At 49.3% G+C, this 21,855-nt stretch overlaps 8 protein-coding genes across 8 annotated transcripts; 4 read left to right on the top strand and 4 right to left on the bottom strand.

Annotated features, from left to right (window-relative positions):
- Window positions 1-274: 274 nt before the first annotated feature.
- BDV27DRAFT_126109 (nucleic acid-binding protein) lies at window positions 275-1,502 on the bottom strand. Its single transcript, XM_032066479.1, has 3 exons — window positions 1,457-1,502; window positions 901-1,392; window positions 275-836 (listed from the first exon to the last, which is right to left on the bottom strand). Coding segments are annotated over exons 1-3 (915 nt in total). The 5' UTR covers window positions 1,459-1,502; the 3' UTR covers window positions 275-415.
- A 354-nt stretch (window positions 1,503-1,856) lies between these two features.
- BDV27DRAFT_98840 (Zn(II)2Cys6 transcription factor) lies at window positions 1,857-5,159 on the bottom strand. The gene is made up of 7 exons (XM_032078143.1): window positions 4,733-5,159; window positions 4,260-4,671; window positions 3,982-4,204; window positions 3,890-3,921; window positions 3,060-3,833; window positions 2,305-3,006; window positions 1,857-2,249 (listed from the first exon to the last, which is right to left on the bottom strand). Exons 1-7 carry the CDS (start codon window positions 4,855-4,857, stop codon window positions 1,995-1,997), a joined length of 2,523 nt encoding a protein of 840 aa, XP_031928920.1. The 5' UTR covers window positions 4,858-5,159; the 3' UTR covers window positions 1,857-1,994.
- A 1,822-nt stretch (window positions 5,160-6,981) lies between these two features.
- Window positions 6,982-10,307, top strand: BDV27DRAFT_144102 (putative RNA interference and gene silencing protein (Qde2); the record flags this gene model as incomplete). Its single annotated transcript, XM_032070210.1, has 5 exons — window positions 6,982-7,222; window positions 7,479-8,276; window positions 8,308-8,478; window positions 8,529-8,770; window positions 8,832-10,307. The coding sequence occupies 5 exons, from the start codon at window positions 6,982-6,984 to the stop codon at window positions 10,305-10,307; spliced, it is 2,928 nt and encodes a 975-aa protein (XP_031928919.1).
- A 217-nt stretch (window positions 10,308-10,524) lies between these two features.
- On the bottom strand, window positions 10,525-12,705 carry BDV27DRAFT_126102 (uncharacterized protein). Its single transcript, XM_032066478.1, has 2 exons — window positions 12,133-12,705; window positions 10,525-12,052 (listed from the first exon to the last, which is right to left on the bottom strand). Exons 1-2 carry the CDS (start codon window positions 12,439-12,441, stop codon window positions 10,829-10,831), a joined length of 1,533 nt encoding a protein of 510 aa, XP_031928918.1. The 5' UTR covers window positions 12,442-12,705; the 3' UTR covers window positions 10,525-10,828.
- Window positions 12,706-13,576: 871 nt separating this feature from the next.
- On the bottom strand, window positions 13,577-15,256 carry BDV27DRAFT_126101 (DNA-directed RNA polymerase II subunit RPB7). The gene is made up of 4 exons (XM_032066477.1): window positions 14,519-15,256; window positions 14,377-14,457; window positions 14,150-14,319; window positions 13,577-14,073 (listed from the first exon to the last, which is right to left on the bottom strand). The coding sequence occupies exons 1-4, from the start codon at window positions 14,765-14,767 to the stop codon at window positions 14,064-14,066; spliced, it is 510 nt and encodes a 169-aa protein (XP_031928917.1). The 5' UTR covers window positions 14,768-15,256; the 3' UTR covers window positions 13,577-14,063.
- Window positions 15,257-15,484: 228 nt separating this feature from the next.
- Window positions 15,485-17,038, top strand: BDV27DRAFT_126098 (2-hydroxy-palmitic acid dioxygenase MPO1). The gene is made up of 4 exons (XM_032066476.1): window positions 15,485-15,641; window positions 15,712-15,735; window positions 15,793-15,852; window positions 15,913-17,038. Exons 1-4 carry the CDS (start codon window positions 15,609-15,611, stop codon window positions 16,363-16,365), a joined length of 570 nt encoding a protein of 189 aa, XP_031928916.1. The 5' UTR covers window positions 15,485-15,608; the 3' UTR covers window positions 16,366-17,038.
- A 150-nt stretch (window positions 17,039-17,188) lies between these two features.
- Window positions 17,189-19,927, top strand: BDV27DRAFT_126093 (F1F0 ATP synthase subunit alpha). Its single transcript, XM_032066475.1, has 6 exons — window positions 17,189-17,416; window positions 17,594-17,763; window positions 17,896-17,952; window positions 18,006-18,126; window positions 18,189-19,439; window positions 19,507-19,927. The coding sequence occupies exons 1-5, from the start codon at window positions 17,345-17,347 to the stop codon at window positions 19,437-19,439; spliced, it is 1,671 nt and encodes a 556-aa protein (XP_031928915.1). The 5' UTR covers window positions 17,189-17,344; the 3' UTR covers window positions 19,507-19,927.
- Window positions 19,928-20,131: 204 nt separating this feature from the next.
- BDV27DRAFT_98761 (methylenetetrahydrofolate dehydrogenase (NAD(+))) lies at window positions 20,132-21,853 on the top strand. Its single transcript, XM_032078142.1, has 4 exons — window positions 20,132-20,573; window positions 20,708-21,341; window positions 21,401-21,490; window positions 21,550-21,853. The coding sequence occupies exons 1-4, from the start codon at window positions 20,377-20,379 to the stop codon at window positions 21,631-21,633; spliced, it is 1,005 nt and encodes a 334-aa protein (XP_031928914.1). The 5' UTR covers window positions 20,132-20,376; the 3' UTR covers window positions 21,634-21,853.
- The last annotated feature ends 2 nt before the right edge of the window (window positions 21,854-21,855 follow it).

Below are 21,855 nucleotides of genomic sequence, written 5' to 3'. Positions count from 1 at the left end.
GCATAAATAGTGGCTAGCTGTCGGATAAATCGTCTGTCATTGAATGATGTCCGGGGACGTTGAACGGAAAATGAGGAGGTGTTATCTCCACGATTCAAACACTCTGATAGTCCCAAGCGTGGGGTTTCGGAGCCGTCCTAAAACCGATCGGAAAGACTGGCGAATGCCGAGGCACCCCGGTAGTCACGTGTGGCCGCGGAGGTTCATGAAGATTAATAATAAATGCGAATTCTGGACTGCTCCTATGTCTCACGCTGAAATGCAAAAGATTTGGTATAAGTCTATGTAAATATTGTACAAAGTACAGCACAGTCTCCGCTGCGTATATGATACATAAATCAACCACAGCCTGTCACTATCTGTGAAATCCCTCCCCACGATAAAACGATACTTTCAAACACCGGATCTTGTCAAATCACTCGGGGTTGTTCTCCAAACGATCCGCTCTTCTATTCGTTTGGCTGTAATCAAGTCGTAATTTCCTGCCATATGGTGCCTTCCTGCTAAGAATCTCGAATGCTGCCCGTGCACTCTCGACGTTGATGAACTCAGCGTGAGCAAAGCCTCTGAACATGCCAGTTCGACGGTCCACAGATACCCGAACGTCAATCACATTGACGATATCCCTGAAGAGTTCATTGATATCCCGATCAGTCATCTCAAATGGCAGATTGCCGATATATATCGTTCTAGAAATAGGTCTCAGGTTCCGATGCTGATCGATATTGTTCTGCGCAAATGCCACGATGACTCGGCGACCCTCGTATACACGCATGTGCATCGCGTCAATTGCACGTCTCGCCGAATCTATGGAGTCGAACTGCACATAACCAAATCTAACGCCCAGTGTTAGAAAAAGCCGTAATTCTTTCACATGTCCCGATGGGAACCCGCACTTACCCTTTACTAATTCCCCTATTATCAAAAGTGATATATACGCTCTCCACAATTCCGTACTTCTCCATCTGTTTTCGCAAATCATCCGCCGTCACATCGTAGAAAAGATTGCCGACAAACACAGTCTCCTTGGGATCGGCTTCCTTGTTCAAAAGCCGGAGGCGTTTCGTGCGTTTAGATTCTTCTTCAGTAGATTGTGGCTGTGCTTCGCTCTCTTTTGAAATATGGTCTGCCGTCTCGTTCGCAGGAGTAGAGGTACCTTCCATATACCCGACAGCGGCTTGTATTAATTGTTCTTCGTTATCGTTTGTGGCTGCTGCATCTTTGTTCGTAAGATTGGGTTGACTTGGTACATGTTGGCTATTCCATCTGCTCTGCAGCAGAAATCGTGATGTCTGACGAGGGATAGTGATTCGAGACGGGCTAGATGAAGTAGCCCATGTGGACCGTGGTGTCGAAGAGAGGAGCCGAGAAGCAGCGCGCCGGAAACAATGCCTAAGAAATATATGAGTTAGCTCATCAAATGGCTCGTGTTTCGTCTTGCCATTTTGTGACTCACATCTTTAAATGACAGACAATCAGTAAGCTACAAAAACAAATCTGAAATGGGGATTGCGCATATGCCCATTTGAAGGTTTTCCGCGCAAAAACCTCCGGCTTATCGAGACCGATAATATCACGTGATTGGCAGTATCGATTGCACAGTACGGAGTATTAGAAGTATATTAAAGAGTTTCTAGCAACTCCTGGGAGATCATTTGCAATTGTGAAATGGGAAAAGCGCCCCTCTCCTATAGGGCTCACACTTTCGTGAAGTCCTAGATCCCTAACTTTGGAGTGGAGCAGAGCGTGATAGTAGCTACAAATTCCATAACGAATATATACATTGGCGCCGGTGACCCCTCATTGTCTATTCCAGAAACATTTTTGATATAGAGACATAGAACATTGCGAACAAGAATGGCAACCAATAGAACCCGCTAGCGTTATGTTTTACACTCCAGGACTGACCAAGACTTCATGACCACATTAACATAATTTTCCCTGGCCTCACAAAGAAGAAAGGTAAACTCCAAAATAGTATCTCATAGACTGGCTTAACGTGTGCCTGAGTTGTTCGGCGGTGAATTGTTGTTATCGTAAGCATTGGCATCAGGGTAAAAGACGTTGGAAAAAGAAGGCAACGAGCGCATCTTGTCTGCAGCACTATTCTGCACCGATGCTAAACCAGCTGATCCTAACGCATTCTGGGATTGTGGTTGTGGTTGCTGCTGTTGCTGCGGATCCATCGTTGGCCACCACTGGTTCGAGACGTCAAGCGCTGCATTCTGAATATAGTTATCCCAGGTGTCCTAATAAAATTGGTCAGTCGAGCTTCGAAATTTTGCATTAACAAGGCAACCATACCCAATCTAGAGGGAGCTGCATATCTGGCATTTGTCCAAACATAGCACTTAGAGGCGAGGGGGCTCCAGGTATGTCTGCTGCCGCTCCAAATCCTCCCTGTGGTGCCAGTGGCGTCTCGGCCATTTTAATGGTGCCATCACCGAAGGCGGGAGGAGCCGGGTTCATGGGACTCATTCCACTACTGAGAAGGCCCAAGGTCATGGCGGCACTTTGCTTCTCATCCTGAGGTTCAAAGGTAGGCGCGGCGGCATTGGTATCAGAGTAGCCTAAGTTCAGCCTGGCAAGCATCACTCCGAGAGCTCCTGACGCTTTCCACGCCTCCAGGGCATCGTCACGAAGTTCATCCCAGATCTCTTTAGAGCGCTGGATTGCCGCTATCATTTCCTCGCGTCGCTCTCTTCCCCAGGCGTAGGTATCGCCGGACGCGCGGCCTCCTGATTGGAATTGATGTCCGTGGTAGAGGTCGAGAGAAACGATGGTTGCAGCAAGTAGAAAATCTGTAGAGACGAGTGCAGTAAGCCTGTCATGTTTGTTCCGGATGCGCGTCATGGTTTCAGAGTGCAGCATCGATTGGAACCGAAGCAATTCCATGGCAGAATCGATACATGTTCTCCGGGAGTAAGTAAATCGAGGATTTTCGCGCGCCCGAATGAGATACCGTCGATGGAGAACACACTGAGCTTTGTGATACACACTCATTATCTGGAAACGGTCAGTAACTCAAAATACATATACTTTGCCTGAGGATAACCTACAGCACATCGTGCCATAACTATTTTCGGGGGCTCCAACTGGGACTCTTCTACAGAGCGAACAACAAGATGTTCAGGGACCAAGTCTCTCGCTCGGCGAAGTTCAGAGTCAATCTCCATAACCTGATCGTAAGATGGACTTTGTATAGAAGATGTATGTTCGATAACACGGCCAAAGGCATATGTTAAGCGACCTTTGGCTATCAAGCATGAGACTGGTGTGGGTTCGTTTGGCGGCCGTGAAGGAGGGAGCTCCTTGCAGTTCTCATCAAAGTCATCGTCATATAAATTCCGTGGAAATTCTGTATCACTATCTGTGGAGCGAATCATACTTGGTAGGCCCACTTGGAAGGAGAATATTAGATCGTACTGCCGCACGATTGCCCATACTCGGCGGCGCATTTCACCTTGGAAAGGCGTGATGTTGGGAAACATCTTTGAGTCACGATGGTAACCCATTCTCATAGCCAACCTAGCAATCACGCCCACAAGCACCCAAACGGACACATCTGCATCTTTTGTTTGAATCCAATCTCCATGCAGATGGAATATCAAGGATTCAATCAAAGACGGATAAGGTTTAGTATAATCAGCCAGCGTCAGACACTGCGCCATCAGATTCCGGAAGGTGCCTGCCATGTCTAGAGTCTTTCCTCGAAACTCCGGCGGTTCGTCTCCCTCTCGATGATACGACAGCATGGCAAGTCGCATAATCGCACACAGCATACCAATCCAGACTATACAAGTTTGTGACGGGTCTTCCCAGTGTTTGTTATACTAATGAGCAGTTAGCACCAAACATGGACACATATTAAAGGAGAGGCATTGCTTACTTGCGCTTGAAATGTAGGTCCATGTAGTATATCTAGAGATCTGCGTGAGAATCACCCCATGGAGATGGAGAGCACATGGGTAGTGAACTTACTGGTTGAGGGGTCATAGCTGTTAAAATACCGGGCGACTAAGATATCTGTTGTATATTTGGAGGGAAGCGAAGACATGATCTCCGCACGACTAGTTGTTTTCATAGCACCGAAGAGCAATGTGGACCCCGGCACGTCCGTCGGAAGCTTTGTTGCTTTCAACTTCTCCGCATGCTCCTCGTACTGTTTCTTGTGCGTAGTAAAGTAATTACGCACTTCGGCAATCTATCATCGATATTAACACGGAGGATCTAAGTTGAACCAGATGAGAGTAACTTACATCATTGAGGACAGACGCCCAATGCGCTTCACTGAAATAATATGACTTATTATTGTCGACCTTCATTACCCCAAAAGATTTTGTTACTTGTTCTGTATCGCTCTCCTCAGGGCCACCCGTGTCTTCATCCAGATCCACATCAGTTGTATGTTGGGCAGAACCAATACTGCTGCTGTTTCCAGAGAGTGCTGCCATAGCCGCAGCCGGGCCCGCGGCCTGTGAACCATTTGTCATCAACGACAAAACCAAGCTTTCCAGTCGGTCTATCCTATTCTGCATATCATCTGGGGAGCTGGGCGATACTCGTTGCGGGGCGTTCTTCTTACGTGCGCTTGCTTGGGCGTAGGTACACGAGGCAGCATCTCCTCGTTTCACGCAGTTCTCACATGGGTGAGCACGGTTACATTTGAGTCTTAGTCACGAACTGTCAGAAGTTACTCGAAAAGACATTAAAGAGCAGGAAGGAATCTTACTTCCTATGTCGGCAGGGGCCACAGGAAAGTGGTACCCGATTTCTCTTTCGGATAACCCGGTACTGTCCTTCGGGCGAAAATGCGCTAGCGTTTGACGAGGTCGTGGATGGAGGGGTTGGAGACATGTTGATGAGCGCTTTCTCAATAAACCAGACACGATGATAAACGTAGATCGAAGTTGGTCGTTTCGATTACGCACCGTCCCTAAGCGGTGCTGGCGCAAGAGCCCACAATGTGATAGAGAGAGCTGCGAACGACACTTGGAATTCCTGTTGTTGAGGACTCCCTCCAGCGCAAAGTGTCACTGGGTCAGTCAATGGCAATCGCACTAGTAGAATCCTCCACTTGAGAGCTCACCCCCAATATCCCTCTTGAGTATGATGTAGCTCCAGAGATGAGGGACGAACGTCCAACGGTCAATTAGGTATCACTAGAATTCCCGCGCAATTGAACCGGACGGTTGTGGGAGGGAACTGAGGTGCACGACGCTTTGCTGATGCCTTCGGTCACGTTTCAGTGGTCGAATCCTTAGCAACCCAGATCGCAAAGCGATTTAAGCAGGAGGCGATTCTGGACGGAACTCGTCGCGGTTCTACCCAGCAAAGAGCCCACTGACGTAAAGTGCGCAAGTTTTTTCGGTTTTTGAATATTGGTATAGATGGTGGTTTCTGTGCCGCAATATGGGATTCGCACAAATCGCGAGCGCAACCCGAGAAGGAATGGGTGAGAATGGTCGAGAAAGAGGGGCCAATTTATAGGCGACTAGTCAACCTGCCGCGAAGCTTGTTGGACCAAAGACGTCGGGCGGGCAGGAGATACTTATCAGGATCCTTCGGATTGAGTGCAAAAGTCGCAAGAGGGAGTCTGCACAAGGTACCCTGGGTGTCTAGCAGAGGCGTTCGAAAATTTAAGAGAAAAGTGGGAGATATACTAACACAAGAACTCCCTTCCCGTCGATACCTTAAGCTTTTGCTTAGTGAGAGAATCATATGAAACTATATGTATGGTAGGCAAGAGTTATCTCCGTTATCACCCTGTCACGCGTTGGGTCTGCACACTCTTCCGGATTGGTGAGCTATGATTGGATGATACCCTTATGTAATACCAGTGGGGCAGACACTGGCCGAAAGGGGAAAACAAAGACAGGCCGTCCGTCTCCAGTATCATTCTTTGATTTGAATTTATCTTATAATCCCTATTTGTATATTCTGCCTATCCAAGAACATTTCTTGAGATTCTGGTAGGACATTGTACTGCCCTGTACAAGTCGAGGTAAAATATTGGGCAGGTCTGATACGAAGCATTGCCTGTCAATTCATAACCATGTTCGCCGGAATCTAGACTTACGAAGTTGGCTGATCTTGGGCGGGCAAAGAACGATCTTATTTGCCAGTGAATGTTTGAATGTGGCTGAGACGGATGAGTTTGAGTCATCATGGAGGTTAGTGTAAGCCTAGTTCCTTTAGAAATTCACGACTCTATACTTTTCCAATGGATGGGTCGCTCAGTTGGGTACAGCTGTTAAGTGGAGCCACTGGTTCAACAGGTAACTGTATGTATGTCCATACTACTCCGTACTTTGTACTTCATACCGAAATAACTCACAGAGGCGATGAGCAATCATTATAGTTCAAAATTACCTTTGTTCTGTAATATTAAACAGCGGCGATAACCCCCCAATTTACTACAGTACAATGAGACATAATTATAGCTCAAACACAAACGACCTTTATAGAGGAGCAAACAAAGCGTCATTTGCCCTGAGAGGTACGGAATACTGCTGGAAAATACCCGACCCTTTCTGGTGATGTAATGGATATACAGCTCCTTTTCGGCGCTTCTGAATGGAGCAAACAACGTTCCAAAATGACCACTCAACAATCATTCCCAAACAATATTGCCCCTCTTTCCTGGAGATTACTTCATTATCATTGGAACTTGGCCTGCACCCACGAATGGGCAGCCATGACACTAGTACATAGTAGTACCATCCATGCAAAGCGGTAACAGCCTTCTCAGTGAATGGACAACATGTTGTCACATTATGGACAAAGCTACTACCGCCGCTGCAGCTCGATGTGGGGGCATTAGACGTACTAAAACCCCCCCAAGGGCGCTCATCCACCAACTTTAATCCCCAATATCACTTGCTCTAACCGACCCGCTAACAGCTACGTACCTTATTTTCATTTTAACGTGGATGAGACCCGTCCGTTTCTGAGCACCTCCCTCGTCGACGTCAAGAGATAATGTCCTCCCAAAGAGGGAATACCCAACGGGGGCGGGGCAGAGGAGGCGATCGTGGTAGTAGAGGACAAGGTGACAGAGGTGCCAGCCGTGGTGGTCGCGGATCCACCACAGAGCTACCCATCCGTCAGGGTCCGCCTGGGGGGGATTTTAGAGGTCGTGGTCGTGGAGCAGATCGGGGACGTGGTGGAGATCGAGGACGTGGAGCAGATCGGGGACGGGGGGGAGGAGATAGAGGACGAGGTTCGTTTAGAGGGGGTCGTGGCCAAGGCCCCAGGGTATACACGTAAGTACTTGTTCAAGTATTCATCCTCATCGTTTCAGCAGAAATGCATACTAACAGTAGCTCTTTTTTATAGGAGTCCCGGAGGACAGGTGCCTCCTCCAAGTCCTCAGGTTACGAAGACTGAGGATACCTTGGCCACAGCTCTAGCAGTGAAGAAAACCACGCCAACCGAGTACCCTCAGCGACCCGGTTATGGTACTCGGGGTCGGCCAGTGACGCTGTATGCCAATTATCTTGACTTGAAGTCGTCTAGCGCGCAACTATTCCGCTACCGTGTTGAGATCTCGCCCGATTCAGCGACCAGGAAGTCCCCAACAGGCAAGAAAGCCCAGCAGATCATTAAACTCCTGATTGAGCAGAATTTCCCCGAGTTGGGTAAGAATATTGTTACAGATTACAAATCTACTTTGATCACCAACCACAAGATCCTCCATAATGAGGAGACGTATCAGTACGATGTTCGTTATCGCGGCGAGCATGATGACGAGTATCCTGAGAATGCAAAGGTCTACCGAGTTACGTGCCAGTTCACAGGAAGACTCAACCCTGCTGAGCTTCTAGCTTACTTAACCTCGACCAATCCTGATGACCAATTTGGCTCTAAGGCGGAAGTGCTCCAAGCGATGAATATCATCCTAGGAAACCACCCGAAAATACAGGATTGGATTGCTTCCGTTGGTGCGAACAAGCATTATGCCATACGTGGGGACTTGTGCGAGAAATGGGACCTCGGTGCTGGGCTTGAAGCCCTTCGGGGATTTTTTATTAGTGTTCGTGCAGCTACTGCTCGCCTTTTGCTCAACGTTCAAGTAAAGTACATCGCCTGTTACCAGGAAGGACCGCTGAGCCATGTGATAAAAGAGTATCAACGCGGATACCGTGACATCAACAGCCTTAGGAGGTTTTTGGTGAAGTTGAAAGTCAAAGTAACACATATTAAGAGAAAGAACAAACGAGGAGAGATCGTTCCAAGAATAAAAACAATCGCCGGTCTAGCGACCACCAATGATGGTGTGTCGCAGACGAACCCCCCCGAGGGTAGCCAGACACGGTGCAGGACCAAAGGAAGTAGAGTTCTTCCTAGAAGCTCCTGGCCAGCAGCCCTCCCAGAGCGCATCTAGCGGCGCCAAAGGCAAGAAGGGCAAGAAATCTGCGAAGGCAGGCCCTGCACAGGCCGGCGGGTACATCAGCGTGGCCGACTTCTTTCGCCAGAGTAGGTGCTCACTGCTGGTGTGCTAAGGGCTTAGGGCTAACAGACTGCAGATTACGGTACAATGACAGATCCTAACATGCCTGTGATCAATGTTGGAACAACAGAGAATCCAAGCTACTTGCCTGTCGAAGTCTGTGAGGTTGAGCCGGGTCAGCCTGCAAAAGCAAAGCTCTCCCCACACCAGACTAGAAACATGCTGAACTTTGCCGTTCGCCCTCCCCCGGAGAATGCTGCATCTATAGTCACGACAGGTACTCGGATGCTTGGTCTCTCTCCCCAGAGTCCTACTCTTGTAAGTGCTTCGAGTGATACTTAGCTTACCGCCCAATACAGCTACTAATTGATCTGAGTAGGAGAACTTCGGCATACAGCCAGACTGTAGCCTCATTACTGTCCCAGGTCGGGTGCTCCCAGCACCGAATGTCTACTACAAGGATGCGTCAGGGCAGTCGCAAAAAACCGTGTCAGTGAAGCCGCAGTTTGGCAGCTGGAACATGAGATCTATCAGGTTTTCAACGTCGACCAACCTCTCAGCCTGGACTTGGCTCGTGGTAAACGTCGATGGGCCCAAGCCGCCCTTCACTCGCCAGGAGGACCTCGACAACGCCCTGAAAGGATTCACAGCCAATCTGAACGAGATGGGCGTTGCAGCACAGCGAGCCATGGAAGGTGAAACCATAACTGTTAACAAAAACAATTTTGAGTCTGAAATCACGGCAGCAGTTGGGCGACTCATGAACAAGAAGCCCACCTTGATCCTCTCGGTCCTGCCATTCAGCGATGCGGATTATTACAACTGCATCAAGAGAGCATGCGACTTGACGTACGGCGTGCGGAACATCAACGTCCTAGCTGAAAAATTCCGAGGGGCAAATCCCCAGTACTTCGCGAACGTCGGACTAAAGGTCAACCTGAAGCTAGGCGGCGCCAACCAAATTCTGGATCCAAAAGAACTAGGCCTCATCGGACAAGGCAAAACAATGCTCGTCGGCATGGACGTCACTCACCCATCCCCCGGATCATCCGCGAACGCCCCCAGCGTCGCAGGCATGGTCGCCTCCGTCGACACAAGTCTAAGCCAATGGCCCGCAGAAATCAGAGTACAGAGATCGCGCGAGGAAATGATCCAAGACCTGAGCGACATGCTGAAAGCCCACCTCAAGCGCTGGGCCCGCTCCCACAAAAACGCTTACCCAGACAACATCATCGTGTACAGAGACGGCGTATCAGAAGGCCAGTACGAACTAGTCGTCCAAAAGGAGCTCCCGCTCCTCAAGAATGCCTGCAAAGAGACCTACCCAGCCACCGCAACAAAGCAAGGTCTCCCGCACATCTCCATTGCCATCGTCGGCAAACGCCACAACACCCGCTTCTACCCAACCAAGGAAGGAGACGCAGACCGCTCGAGCAACCCCAGCAACGGCACCATCGTCGACCGCGGCATCACCGAGGCCCGCAACTGGGACTTCTATCTCCAGGCTCACGCGGCGCTAAAGGGCACCGCTCGTCCCGCCCACTACTTCACGGTCTGGGATGAGATCTTCTGCCGACAGCGACCTAGTCCCCCGTACCAGAACTCCGCGGATATTCTAGAGGCTCTAACACATCATATGTGCTATCTCTTCGGTAGAGCTACCAAGGCTGTCAGCATCTGTCCGCCGGCGTACTATGCGGATCTGGTCTGTACTCGGGCGCGTTGCTACCTCAGCAGTGCTTTTGAACCTTCTCCCGCTGGAAGCGTGGCCACGGGTAGTGGGCCGGGCCTTAAGGTAGGAAATGCGGATGTGCAAATCCATCCTCGTGTTCAGGACACCATGTTCTATATATAGTTCGGTGTGGTTGGATAAACTGCAATATAATGACCATCTACTATTGTGAGCAGTTGGAATGATGTTGGAAGCGATGTTAAAACCACATGATCTGGATATCTTTGTTTCGGGCTTTCATCCATATGACATGTTATTATTTTGTTGAATATATGAGCGTGTAATCAGATTGATAGCGTTAACGTCTCATTATCGAATATATCTTTATGACTCGTACACAATCCAGATTGTCATACTGGGTAACATATCAAACTAGCTAAACCGGACACAACAGAAAATGTGGTAAGAAGGTTGGTAAGAAAGATACAAGAAATGAATACAAGTATTGTTCAAACAAAATACACAATTTAGAAGTAGAAAAGTCTTCCATGGGTACAAGTCGCATTGGGCAAGGCTGTCGCCATGATGACGGCTCGAACTGTGGTGAATATGGTCTGCTCAATAGGATCATTCGGTACTGTCGTCAAGGGGTTCGGAGTTCGGGGGGCTGCACGGTACTGAAGACCAGTTTCTTGTTAATCGCTTCACTCATTATGGCCAAGGCTCCAGCTTCTCTCGTTGACACTTCGCAGTTGGCGGCGCTGTGGAGGAGGACGAACGGTCTTGCTCGGCTGAGGAGATTGATCATAGGATTCCCATGACGGCTCCAAACTTTTGACGGCCCGCTGTCGGTCCGCCGCGATGGGCTTCTTGTTCTCGTCGGCCTTGCTTTTCGCTGGCGATTCATCTGTGATGGTCCAGTGAGTCTCGAGGTCCTTATTGCGGGATGGGCCTTTCTGGGCTACGGACAGGGGCAGCTTATCCTTGGACGACGGCTTGCTCTCGGCGGGCTCGTCTTCATCGGCGAACAGATGGTTCTTATAAAGGCTGAGACCCTTGTTCTGGAACGAACTGATGATCCGGCCTGAACCCTGATCGCCGACATCACCTGTCAACTGGAAGTGGGTTTCCGCGTCGCGGCGGGGTTGGACGTGAGGTTTGGCTGGGGGTGTCTCTGGCTCCTCGTCGCTGATACCGAAACTACGAAGCTCTTGGCCCCGGAGCTGGCGTTTAGGCTTCTCGGGGGTCATGAAGTCCTCGAATTTCCACTGAGGTCCCTTGCCCTGGCTCGACACTGGGCGCGAGACCTTGGGTTTGATCTCACGCTCACTGTTGTCCGCGCCCAGCTCAAAATGATCGAAGCGCTTAGGGTGAGCCTTGTAAGCGATCTGCTGGGGCTTGTCTTGGGTAGCGACTGTCTCGTCATCGTCAAAGATGCGCGAAGCCCGGTAGTTCTTGCCCGCACCGACTTTGGGAGCGACTGGCGTGGCTCTGGAAGGGGATGCCTCAGGAATGTCGACGTCATCGTGATTTCCAAAGATCTCAGTCAGATCGCGCTGGGGAGGCTTAGCGGATGCCGGGGCACGAGGGGCACGCACGGGTTCCGCTCGGTCCTTGCCGGGAGAGAGAAGTTCCTCCAGAGATTCTGCCGCATAGGGGTCCTTGATGCGTCTCTTAGGAGAGACGACTTTGTTGTGTGCGTCACCATTTTCTTCGGGCTTGTTTGCGGGCACGGGCGCTGGGGCATCATTCACCGGGGCAGAGGAAGCGGCGGTCTTGATCAATTTAGCCTGATCTTTCGCATCGCGAATGGGCCAACCGCGACTGCGCGAGCCGATCACCTCGACCTGCTTCAAAAGCGACGCTTGATCCCAATAGACTTTGACCTGCTGGATCTGGTTCTGGGAGTTGAAACGAACGATGTGAACCTGGCAATAACAAAATCAACCAATTAGATGACAAGTCCCCAGATCATCAGACTGCGACAGAGTAACAGTGGAGGACATACCGTGGGGAAGGTCGCAATGCGGTCGGACAGAAAGTTATCGTCCAGCGCGGGGAGATACGGTCCGCCACCAGAGACAAATTCCACCGTGGTGTCCACGTCTAGAGACAGGGAGTTCAAGCCCTCGACTGTATCAATCACCTGCTGGGACTTTCTTTTGAGGACATGATCCTGTCTGGCGAGGTGCTTGACCACGGCCTCGGCGCCATCGACCCTGGTAGTCGTGGTGATATAGATCAGCGCAACATCGGAAGCCAGGGAAGCAGACCTGGGGTCAGAAAGGAATCTCTGGTACACGTCTTGGAGAGACATGGTCGCTATGATTTGGATTCAGAAGATCAAACGAACGTCAGTGATAAGGTAACCAGCAGAGAATGAGGAGAGCCAAGGGAGGGATCCAATTGGAGAAAGAATGGCGGTTCCTGGGGGGGGGTTTGTCGGTTGTCGCAAAGGAAGGGGATCGCGAACCACACTTGCTGCCTGTGGCTCACAACAATAACAACAAGGAATGGAAACAAAGAATCGCAATAACCGGGGAATTTGGTTAATTTCGGAATGTAGGTTGGAGTGGTGGAAATAAGTGGATTTTTATTTCAGGAGGCCTGAAGGTGGCTTTTTCATTATTTACCAAGTAGTTATTATTAGATTCTCAATCTCAATGGATGTACAGTACGTATTCACTCTCATTCACGGGTTCTTTTCCCTTCTGAATGCAACATTCGAGGCTTTGGATTTCCAGGACCGCCTCTCTGCCTCCCCAATGACATTCACTCCTCCTGCAAGTGGATGCCCTTCCTCGAGGTCCAGCTTAGACAGGACAATCGTAATAAACAAGAAGTTGTTTTGACTCGGGGAAATTAAACGCACGGAAGACGCACCAGTGTTTCACCATCTTCAAATCGGGTATAGAGGAAACCCTCGGCGGTGTCTCTCTGGTACGTAACTCAATGATACATCCCATACGGAGTACCGAAACGTATACCTCAGTGGTACAGGGTGAAACACAACCGCACTGGTAATATACCTAAGGGCTACAGATTCAAAAGAGGAACATTCTATACAGCTTACGATGAAGACGTCTGTACTCATTGTTGAAATTTGTATTGTGTGAAATGACCATTTGCAGGTACTCCGAGGTCCAATCCACTCGTGTATATATATTCTTCCTCGGGTATAAAAGAGTCTATGGCAAATAAAAGTCCATAAACTAATAAGCCCATGCTAAAGTTTGCCCTACTACTATATTGTATTTGAATATTAAATCGTTGACACTGCCCAGGTACTATCGATCTGAACGTAACGAATCCGGTCAACTAAAGCGAGAGTCCACGGATGCATCCATTTCGACCTCGAACGAACAGATGCCGTGCCCATCTCGTCTCTATACTACAACATTGCGCGCACCACAGCCAATACAAACACTTGGCCGACCCTGTTCGAGTCCCGTATGTAATGATGTTTACTTGTGATTAAGAGATGCCTCGAGGGCAGTAAAGTACACTTCACATAAATCTGTCTTCTTGCTTTTCCATATACTTACATGCTACTGACGCCTCGCATGTTTTGTCCGAGACTGGCACACACCACCCATGACAGCATATCTACGGAGGTCCGTATCGCCCCCGTACTCTATTTCAGCTCGCCAGCCAGGCTGCACCGCCTGGTTTTGTGTCTGCTGACCAGCAGCGCTCTTCATCGTTGCGGGCCGTGAGATTGTCTTCTCATCTGAGAACGAACATATAACAAGCTGGAGACACTGACTGGGTGTCTTTTAATCAAGCTATGATTGTACCTCCCTCGGGACACTTGCCCCTTTCCCGCAATATTCTTGTAAGATGGTAAAAAAAGCAACAGAATCTTCTCAAGCGCTTGCTGGCGGAAGTATTGGTATAATCATTAAATGCGATAAAGGTATCTTCTCGTCGACCTTTTCTTTACAGTGGTCTACAATAGACAAATGCGTATTAGTGATCCTCTGAACAGAAAACGAATGGAAAAATGAGGGTTGAAAGCCACATACCCTAAGTAGTCTTCTTTAATGGTTCCAATGGCATTGATTGCTGCGACATCTGGTTTGACACCAAGGATTTTGAGCCGCAGACTTGTCCCCTTTTCAATGACCTGGTCCGCGTGATCTGTGTATTGAGGAGGCACTGTATTTGGTTCCCACTTGATGTCGGAAGGAATGTTCTTGCCAAACAGTTAGTCCCCATACATATTGTTTCCAGACCCTATTGATAAACTCACTTTGCGCGCAATGAAGACTGACAATGGGCCCGCTAATGTGAAAATTCCGGTGGGCTTAACAGACGTAACGATGGCATCGACCTACGAGTGCACTGTTAGAATTGAGAGCAAGAATTGGGTACTCGCGCTCTCCACGACATACGGTCTCTCCACGGAACGGCTTCCAGATAATAGCTCGGTATTTAATTGTGTACTCGGCTTGCCCGCTGCTAGGTAGAACCCGACCTTCTCCAATATCTACCATGTCCATCACACAAATCACGAAGTGATCTCCCGTACACCGTCCTTCCTCCTCCTCGTTCAGCCGGTTTATGAGGTACTCTCGCACATTAGGCCCAAAATAGGACGGGTGCAACGTGATGACCTTGGTCTCTTCCTTGAGGAAAAACATGGCGCAGAAACTCAAACCCACGCGAGAAACGAAGAAAGGAAAGAGCTGGCAATAAAAACAAGTACCAGGTCAATAAGCTTGTCCCAATATGTTCGATTCAATAATTGGCGGGTGGGGTAGGATAGGTGCTCCTCAAGGTAGATCGGGTGTTCGTAAGAAAATCGTCACAAGAATCTGAAGCAGGCAGGCGAAGGAAAGCCGTAGCGAGCGCGACAGCGATTCAGTTAAAAGGTTGTCAAAGCTTGCGATCAAAGGTCAATGACAGAATATCAGCAGCTCATGACAACAATAGCAATGGAAACCTTGCCCCCGACCGAGATAGTCGACGAAAGAGTGCGAGTCTAGAGTATGGAGAAGGCTGAAAGAATAAAGACAACAAAATCTACCTAGAGGAAGGCGGGCGTGAGCGCTGATTATGAAGAATCTCCAGTCAAGCAATCATGACATTGAGCCCGTGGCCGACTCTAGCATCAGCTGCGTGCAGTCACCTGATCTGGCCAGGTCCCTCAAACATCAATAATACACTAATACCATACACCGGGCACAACTGCCACAGACCCTACTGCATAAAGTGACAATGGCATGACAATACATTGTAACGGTCCTCGTATCCTCGGCATTCGACTCCCCAGCACATGACGTCTGTCTAGGAATACTTTTAGGAGACTTACTACGAGTAGCGCATTGGACAATGTCTGATTCTCCACCTCTTGGCTGGCCTGATCAGGCATAATCCTTATCCAGTCTAACTGGCAGAAAAAGGGTCTCCTGCATGGTTACCTTCAAGCATCGACAATTTCCTTTCTTGGAGACGACAAACCATCAGGTCTGATTTACCAATATGGCTCTGAACCTGGAGAAGCAGCTCCTTTTCGTGAGTGCTCTTATCTGCACATGATGCATTATTATATGCTTGATGATTGGACCACAGCTTACGTTCTCAGTATGGTGCCTACCATAACAACCCAGTACTTTGCCCTTTGTTTCTACCCCATATGCGACCCTGATCGCTCATCGTTTCCCAGGTAAACGTCGCAATTCATATTACATGTGTGCCGATACTTCTGTTTACTGGAATTGCCCTGGTATGCCTCCTTCCCCTTACTTCCGGCAAATCATAATGCTTACCATATGTGGTGGTTCAGGCGTCAAATTCTCCAGCCCTCTTCAACCTTCCTGATGTCCTTAGTGTCGAACACTTGCCCCCCAACCTCGGTACTATTGGAGCGTTAATATATTCAACATTCTATATTCTACTGGAACCAGTTGCTGGGGCCCTGATCGCACCGATTATTATTGGTGGCGCAGCGTTCGCAAACCATCTGCTGACCACTCATGGCACGGATATGAACTACTGGTTTGGTGGGATTCATGTTGTGTCCTGGTTGCTCCAGTTCGTCGGTCACGGTGCATTCGAACGTAGGGCACCAGCTTTACTGGACAACTTGGTCCAGGCACTCCTCCTCGCTCCACTTTTCGTTTGGATGGAAATCCTCTTCTTCTTCGGCTATCGCCCAGAACTGAAGGCGAGATACGACCAGAGTGTTCAGAAGGAGATTGCTGCCTTCAAGGAGAAGAAGAACAAGGGTGGCAATTAAATTAGTCACGCTGGATTTCGAGAGAACTACGAAGCTCGAGGTTCTAATAAGTAGCTGGGTAATAATAGCTGTCTTCGAGATAAGCATTGATATTAACTGAAATTGGTTACAGCCGGTCGCTGCGGTGGGACTGGAATTTTTGCAGATTGACTAGAGATTGCCTCATAGGACAGGCTGTCTAATATTGTTACTTTGGCATAGCGCAGCAAAACGTCTTCCAAATTTAGCGGTTATGTTGGTTCAGGTTACAGGTGGTGCAGACATTGGTACGGGAAGCTCGAGCCGGTGAATGTTTTGAAGCGGTGTACAGATTGTTTGGGGAAGGGAGAGGAAAGGAAAATTACTGGTTTAAAGAAGGACATGAAAGGTCCGTGAAAATTGGATCCTCCAGATATCAGAGAGATCCAACTATTTCCTAGAATAGTAGTTAATGGCGGATCCTATGTTGTTGGCAGGGTCGTCGTGCAGGCGGTTGCTGTGACGAAAATGAGCGGGAATGAGTAAGCTGGACTCAGTTATCCGCAGATCCGAGAAAAATACCAGCGAAAATTGAGATGGCCAGGTGGCCCGCAGGAAAGTGTCGGGTACCCGGAAAACCGCCAAAATCATTCACCAACGCCAACAACTTGGGGGAAAGAGGTGAGAACGGAAGACTAATCATATAGACCCTCAGAATTAAAGTAAAACAATAATAATAATTTTATATCGAATGGTTCCTACTCTACGGGCGTAAGATCAATACGTCAAAGTAGCGATGTTTTCTTGGGGCGGGTGGGTGTCCCGTGAACGCACTAGGGCGGCTTCGGAGGTTGCTGAGGCTCGGCAAACTGGGTTTAGTGGCAGTCCTGAGAATCCTCCCAACCCCGACGACAAAGCTCTCCTTCCATCCATCCACAATCCTCTCTCCTCTTCCACCTCCCCCCAATTACATCTCTCTTTCAGAGAAACCACTCTCCCACTCCTCTGAACCCCATTCACAATGTTCAGAAACGCTTTGCGGCAGTCTAGCCGCATCGTTGCGGCTGCCACTGCTACTGGCAGGATCGCTGCGGTGAGTCCTATCCCTACCTGCATCGACGACGTCGCTTCAATTTCGCCTATGCCATCTCGAAAGTCATCTCAAAGTGACTGTCAAGCACATGGCCTTGGATCGCAATATATTTTATCCTGTTTTGACGCGTTGTGATCGACGTGTTCTGATGTTAACAAATTTTGCTTCTCCCTTTAGGTCCGCGCGGCTGCTCCCGGCCCCGTCTCTGGTGCTGCTAAGCAGGTCCGTACCTACGCCGCTGAGGCCAAGGCTTCTCCCACCGAGGTCTCTTCTATCCTTGAGCAGAGAATCCGCGGTGTTCAGGAGGAGGCTGGTCTTGCCGAGACTGGGCGTGTCCTTTCCGTCGGGTATGTGGTCAATTAGTCTCGATTGAAAATTCTGGATTCAGCAACAAACCCATCGAAAATCATCGAAAACCTCGATATAATCAACAGCACGAATATCTAGAATACAAATAACTGATTCGATTTATCCAACAGTGACGGTATCGCTCGTGTTCACGGCATGACCAATGTCCAGGCTGAGGAGCTGGTCGAGTAAGTAGATTTGATATTCAGGTTTGGACTTAAAATTGACTAATGATGATCAGGTTCGCCTCTGGCGTTAAGGGTATGTGCATGAACCTGGAAGCCGGCCAGGTCGGTGTTGTGCTTTTCGGTTCCGACCGTCTCGTCAAGGAGGGTGAGACCGTCAAGCGTACTGGAGAGATTGTGAGTAGTCTTTTATTGTTGAAAGGTTCAAGGGTGGAAAATATACTTACAGTACTCAACAGGTTGATGTCCCCGTCGGTCCTGAGCTTCTCGGCCGTGTCGTTGACGCTCTTGGTAACCCCATTGACGGCAAGGGCCCCCTCAACACCAAGGCCAAGAGCCGTGCTCAGCTCAAGGCCCCTGGTATCCTGCCCCGTCGTTCCGTCAACCAGCCCGTCCAGACGGGTATGAAGTGTGTCGACTCCATGGTTCCTATCGGCCGTGGTCAGCGTGAGTTGATCATTGGTGACCGTCAGACCGGTAAGACCGCTGTCGCCCTTGATGCCATGCTGAACCAGAAGCGCTGGAACAGCTCTTCCGACGAGAGCAAGAAGCTCTACTGTATCTACGTTGCCGTCGGTCAGAAGCGTTCCACCGTTGCTCAGCTCGTCAAGACCCTTGAGGAGAACGACGCCATGAAGTACTCCATTGTCGTTGCTGCTACTGCTTCCGAGGCTGCTCCTCTGCAGTACCTTGCTCCCTTCACTGGTTGTGCCATGGGTGAGTGGTTCCGTGACAACGGCCGCCACGCCGTCATCATCTACGATGACCTTTCCAAGCAGGCCGTTGCCTACCGTCAGATGTCTCTGCTCCTCCGTCGTCCCCCCGGTCGTGAGGCCTACCCTGGTGACGTTTTCTACCTCCACTCTCGTCTCCTTGAGCGTGCCGCCAAGATGAACGACACCCACGGTGGTGGTTCCCTCACCGCTCTGCCCGTCATTGAGACCCAGGGTGGTGATGTCTCTGCTTATATCCCTACCAACGTCATTTCCATTACCGACGGCCAGATCTTCTTGGAGTCCGAACTTTTCTACAAGGGTATCCGTCCTGCCATTAACGTCGGTCTTTCCGTCTCCCGTGTCGGCTCTGCTGCCCAGGTCAAGGCCATGAAGCAGGTCGCTGGTTCTCTGAAGCTGTTCTTGGCCCAGTACCGTGAGGTTGCTGCCTTCGCTCAGTTCGGTTCCGATCTTGATGCCGCCACCAAGCAGACTCTCAACCGTGGTGAGCGTCTCACTGAGCTGCTCAAGCAGAAGCAGTACTCCCCCATGTCCGTTTCCGACATGGTCCCTCTGATCTTCGCTGGTGTCAACGGTCACCTCGACAACATCCCCGTCGCCAAGATCCTCCAGTGGGAGTCTGACTTCCTTGCTCACCTCAAGAGCAACAACCCTGAGATCCAGGAGGCCATCGAGAAGGAGGGCCAGGTCAGCAAGGAGACCGAGGCTTCCCTTAAGGAGGTCATCCAGAGCTTTAACAAGTCTTTCAACGCATAGGTGAGCAAAAGGCAACTGGGTGATTAGCCAATCGTGTATTGTTTTTTTCCTGACTCTATGTGTATAGACAAGATTAGCTTGTACAATTTGAGACCACAGTTTTCTTTTCCTTTCCACCGAAGCCTCGGGTTGGTCGAGAAACAGTGAGGGTGTATCATGGGAGTCCTTCATGTGTAACAGCCTGGCCTATAAGTAGCTACGACGGGGACAGAATAATTGTGGGGGTAAAAAACTCAAAGCTACGAATTAATATCCTGTACGTTTAGATCCTTTCGCGCACCTGGGGAACGAGATACGAAAGATCGACTGCATGCGTCTCATACCCTTTGGCGCATCATTGATATTCTCTTTCAATCCATGTTCCCATCCATGTATGCAGCCTGAATATGATTTCCTTTGTTTGTCTATTGTCTCTGGCAAGATTGCTAGTTTGTAGAGTTCTGCGTGAGCAGTTGTGAAATGGTCCAAGGCTGTATATTGAAGTGGCATCTGAGTTCCGTCTCTTCCTTTCAGTCGAACCTAGGTACCTATTCCATAGGGGGTGTTTCCTAATGTTTACTCCCCACTTAGGTATCGCCTTGCTAACCTCTACCGGGATATGCCACGTATAGGAGCGAGTACCGTGGACCCATGTGCGCACGGTACAATAGCAATATTTGACTAACATGCATGATGCCCTACGTCGAATTTCTGCTGATCCGCAGCTACTAAATGCCAAATTGATTTAGGCTCGTACATGACTAGGAGGGGCTGTCTAAGTTACATCTACCTCTCCATCCATGGTGACTCAGTGGGCCGAAAGCGGCCTTCTTTATCGATAAGCGAGCAGTCTTTTCCGTCCAAAAAATTTCTCCATACCCCTCCGCAAAAGTCCACTTGACGCATAGTTTTGACAATATTCTCGATCTGTTCAATAGCCAATTCCATTGTTGCACAAATGGCTACCTCTCGCGATGCAGCGCCGGCCACCTGTAAGGTTGTGCTCTCTAAGAATGTCGTTTCTAGCCTCCTTTCTGAGGTTCAGGAAGGAGTGAAGACGCTGGAGAGGCCCCCTCACCTGGTGGGATTCTTGGCCAACAATGATCCTGCGGCACTCATGTATGCCCAATGGACTGAAAAGACCTGCGAAGAAAAGTGAGCATTCTTTCGTACTTACTCCTTTTCGGGATTGTGTTTTTCAAGCAATCTGCGATTTCGGAGCCCTTGGAGGCAACATGTTGGAGTCACGCTTCGTAGCTAATGTAGTCCTCTTTTCCTACAATATACAGTGGCTTCCGCTATTCTCTCCGTCAGGTCGACCGCGAAGACCTCGAGGAGGCTATCCTAGCTGCCAATGTCGACTCTGACGTTGACGGCATCATTGTATACTACCCCATTTTCAACAACCGGCAAGACCAGTATTTGCAGCAGCTTGTCGATGTATCCAAGGATGTAGAGGGTCTAAGCCATCGCTACATCTTCAACATGTACCAGAACATCCGATTCCTCGACCCAGAGACCAAGCGACAGAAATGTATACTCCCTTGCACACCGCTCGCCATTATCAAGATCCTGGAATACCTCAAAGTCTACAATACGATTTTGCCCTATGGCAACCGTCTTTTCGGACACACTATCTGTGTAGTGAACCGGTCGGAGGTTGTCGGTCGGCCGCTGGCGGCGTTGCTGGCAAACGATGGAGCCTGCGTCTACAGTGTGGATGTGACTGGTATCCAAAAGTTCACTAGAGGTGAAGGTATCAAAAAGCGGAGACACGAGGTCCACGACTTGGAAGGCAAGACATTGAAGGATGTGGTGCCTTTGTGTGATGTCGTCATTTCCGGTGTCCCTGGGGACAAATACAAGTTTGATACCAGCCTTCTCAGAGAGGGTGCAGTGTGTCTCAACTTCTCGAGTGAGAAGGTAAGTAGTCATCCTAAACATATCTACCTATGGTGTAGTGACTAATACCACTACCTAAGAACTTCGGACCGGAGGTTAAGGAGAAAGCCTCTATTTTTATGCCTTCCACTGGAAAGGTGACAATCGCCGTTCTGCTCAGAAACCTACTGGTGAGTGATGTGCTTCATGTATTCGTCCATAGCATCATCGAGCTGACTATTTGCCACAGAGACTTATCCAGAATCGGAGATTGGATGACGTGAAGCCTGCTGAAGCCACCGAGCGCCCAGGCACTCTGGAAGCTGCCACCTAATAACCAATGATGCTTGTTCAAACAATTGGGCCGGGAGATGATATCATATCACTCAGCATCCGTTCGGGTTATAAGGCTTTTATGCTTATTATCGTTTTTACCATCCTTTCTTTAGACGAATTACTATATATATCTTTTTTTTAGAAGTTGGGTTGTGCGCGGCCGTCAAGCCGACAAAATGGACTCTGGCCATAAAATTAACCAGTATCCTCTGCTTGTCTA

Source organism: Aspergillus caelatus, assembly GCF_009193585.1.
Source record: "Aspergillus caelatus strain CBS 763.97 unplaced genomic scaffold BDV27scaffold_61, whole genome shotgun sequence".
Classification (NCBI taxonomy): Eukaryota; Fungi; Ascomycota; class Eurotiomycetes; order Eurotiales; family Aspergillaceae; genus Aspergillus; species Aspergillus caelatus.
Note: the sequence above shows the minus strand (reverse complement) of the source record. Positions and strands in the feature narration are given on the sequence as shown.